The following is a 2,443-nucleotide window of genomic DNA, read 5'->3' as shown; positions in this document are numbered from 1 at the left end:
AATGATAGCAAAGCCGAAAGCCTCTTTTTACTCTTCACTGTAAAGTCATGGCTTGTTTCTTATTGCCCTAAATTGTGATGATAATGACCTCATTTAACCATGCTTGAAATCACATGAACTGTGACTTTAACTGCAGTTGTTTGTAGGTCTTCAGTCATGAGACATGATGGGACAAAGTAGTATCCAGTTTAAAGTGTTCAAATGTGGTCATTGCAGTAAATGAGTGAAGAAATGTGAGTAAAATATATTAAAACGTTTTTATTGACAATTATATTGGTCCAAATCAACAGAGACACTTTTATTTTGAAATTCTACTAAACCACTACTCCTTTTTTGTTACTTAACCTGCCCCCTACTGACCAGACTAGATACTCATTCTTAACAGTTTTAATGGTATATTGAAATTTTTTGTTGACATACGAAGACATTTGACATTTTAGACAGTTTATAATTGGACAGTTTATGTTGACATACTATATTTGGACATGTTTTGACATTTTATAATTGGACAGTTTATTAAATACTATACATATATAAAATACACTCTTAAGACAGTTCATATTTTAACTTTTGTTGACATATTATTCTAGGACATTTTGGACAGTTCATATTTGGACAGTTTTTGACAGTATGAAGGCAGTTGTTCACGTCAAACTATATCATGACGTATTTGACACTAAGTCCGTTTTTTGAAAACACGTACATGGTTAGACGATGATCGTGTTTGCTGTGGAGCAGTGACGTCACATTAGCAGCAGCAACTTTTTTTCCCACTTCACCAGCCCTCTTCTGGCCACTCTCGATACTCATTCTTAACAGCTTTCATGGTCTATTGACATTTATTGTTGATGTCATGTTTGGACAATTTACATTTTAAAGTTTTTGATGACATACTATACTAGGAAAGTTCATATTTGAACGTGTGTTTGCTGCGGAGCAGTGACGTCACAGTAGCAGTAGCAGGTGTAATCTGAACACCTGTGATCGGATCGCTCAGGTCGGATGTTAACAGCAGGCGTGAACAGAGCATCAACAGAACATCTAATAAATGTGTGGATCATTTTTAATTAGCAGTTACCACACGGTTGTCCACATGTTCGTCCCCGCTGCTCCTCGTCATGTTGTTCCTGTCTCCGCTTGGAAGAAGCTCCGGAAGTGGAACATTCCAAATAGATCGACACAGAGGGGAGGAGTGGAATGTACCAAGTCACGGAAAGTACACAAAGGCTTTTAAATCAGTGTGTCTTTGTGCAGGAGCAGCGCCACCTGTGATCAACGTCCATGTCCTCGCTGGACAAAATAAAAATGGCTGCTGAAAGTGTTGTTATTGAAAAACATTTTTGCTAAAACAGAGAAGAAAAACCCCACCACATATAGGAAATGTTGCCACCTGCTGGACTTGCTGATAACCATTTCTTGGTGTTTTAAGTTCTGTTTTTTTTGGTCTGAAGATTTAAATTTGTGCAAAATTCACTTCATTTTAAGATATGAACTTTTACCTCAGAGATAGGCTACAAGTCAACATCTGATGGCCTGAGCCATTTGTGCTGATTATCTACCTCTGAATTCCGTGGCGTACTTAACTTTCTTGTGGTTACAGTTTTTAAAATTCTTTTGAGTCTAAATAAATAAAACTGTGTGAAATTCACTTTATTGTGAGAAGTGAACCTACAACCTCAGAGATTCAAGTCATCTTCTGAGGGATTGCGCTATTTGCCCTGATGCTCACAACCCTCAAATGTTTGTAAATTGTTTAAATAATAAGTTGCCTGTTTCTACAGGCAGTAGCCGTACTTTGCATGTGTGTAGAGCAAGTACAGTGAACCAGCACGCTCCCTGAAAATGAGGCAGCTAAATGGAACGCAGCCATCATACATTTAATGAGTTACAGCTGTGCTTTTCCTCGTCTGCAGTGAGAAAAAAGCCTGAGGCTTTATGTGATGTGACTCCACTGTTTCCCGGCTCTGTGGGTCTCTGTGCTGTTTTTCCCTCTCACCTTCTTCTTTTACCATTTTCAGCCTTTGGCAACGCCAAGACGATTCGAAACGACAACTCCAGTCGCTTCGGGAAATACGTGGACATCCACTTCAACAAGAGAGGAGCTATCGAAGGAGCCATGATCGAGCAGTACCTGCTGGAGAAGTCTCGAGTGTGTCGACAGGTGACACTCATCAAACACAATATTTATTACTCTTATTTATTTCATTTCTGAAGGAGTCGTCTCTCATTTTTCCCTCTCTCCGGTTCTCCTCCAGGCTCCAGATGAGAGGAACTACCACATCTTCTACTGTATGTTGAAGGGCATGTCTCCAGAAATGAAAGCCAAGCTGGGACTGGGCCTCGCCACAGATTATGCCTACCTCACTATGGTCAGTTTAAATCTGTGTGAAATACATTTTAAAATGTATGGTAATACATACATGTATATGTATACATATATATA

The 2,443-nt window shown here is 39.1% G+C and overlaps 1 protein-coding gene across 1 annotated transcript in view; it reads left to right on the top strand.

Annotated features, from left to right (window-relative positions):
* Positions 1–1,022: 1,022 nt before the first annotated feature.
* LOC122779695 (unconventional myosin-VIIa-like) overlaps positions 1,023–2,443 on the top strand; it is a 1,759-nt gene continuing 338 nt past the window's right edge. Inside the window, exons 1-3 of the mRNA XM_044042267.1 lie at positions 1,023–1,216; positions 2,019–2,161; positions 2,256–2,369. Of these exons, the coding sequence (XP_043898202.1) occupies positions 1,198–1,216; positions 2,019–2,161; positions 2,256–2,369 (276 nt within the window). The 5' untranslated portion in view covers positions 1,023–1,197. The remainder of the gene's footprint in view (positions 1,217–2,018; positions 2,162–2,255; positions 2,370–2,443) is intronic.

The sequence above is a fragment of the Solea senegalensis genome, linkage group LG13, assembly GCF_019176455.1.
Source record: "Solea senegalensis isolate Sse05_10M linkage group LG13, IFAPA_SoseM_1, whole genome shotgun sequence".
In the NCBI taxonomy this organism is placed as follows: Eukaryota; Metazoa; Chordata; class Actinopteri; order Pleuronectiformes; family Soleidae; genus Solea; species Solea senegalensis.
This window is presented reverse-complemented; position numbering and strand designations above follow the sequence as displayed.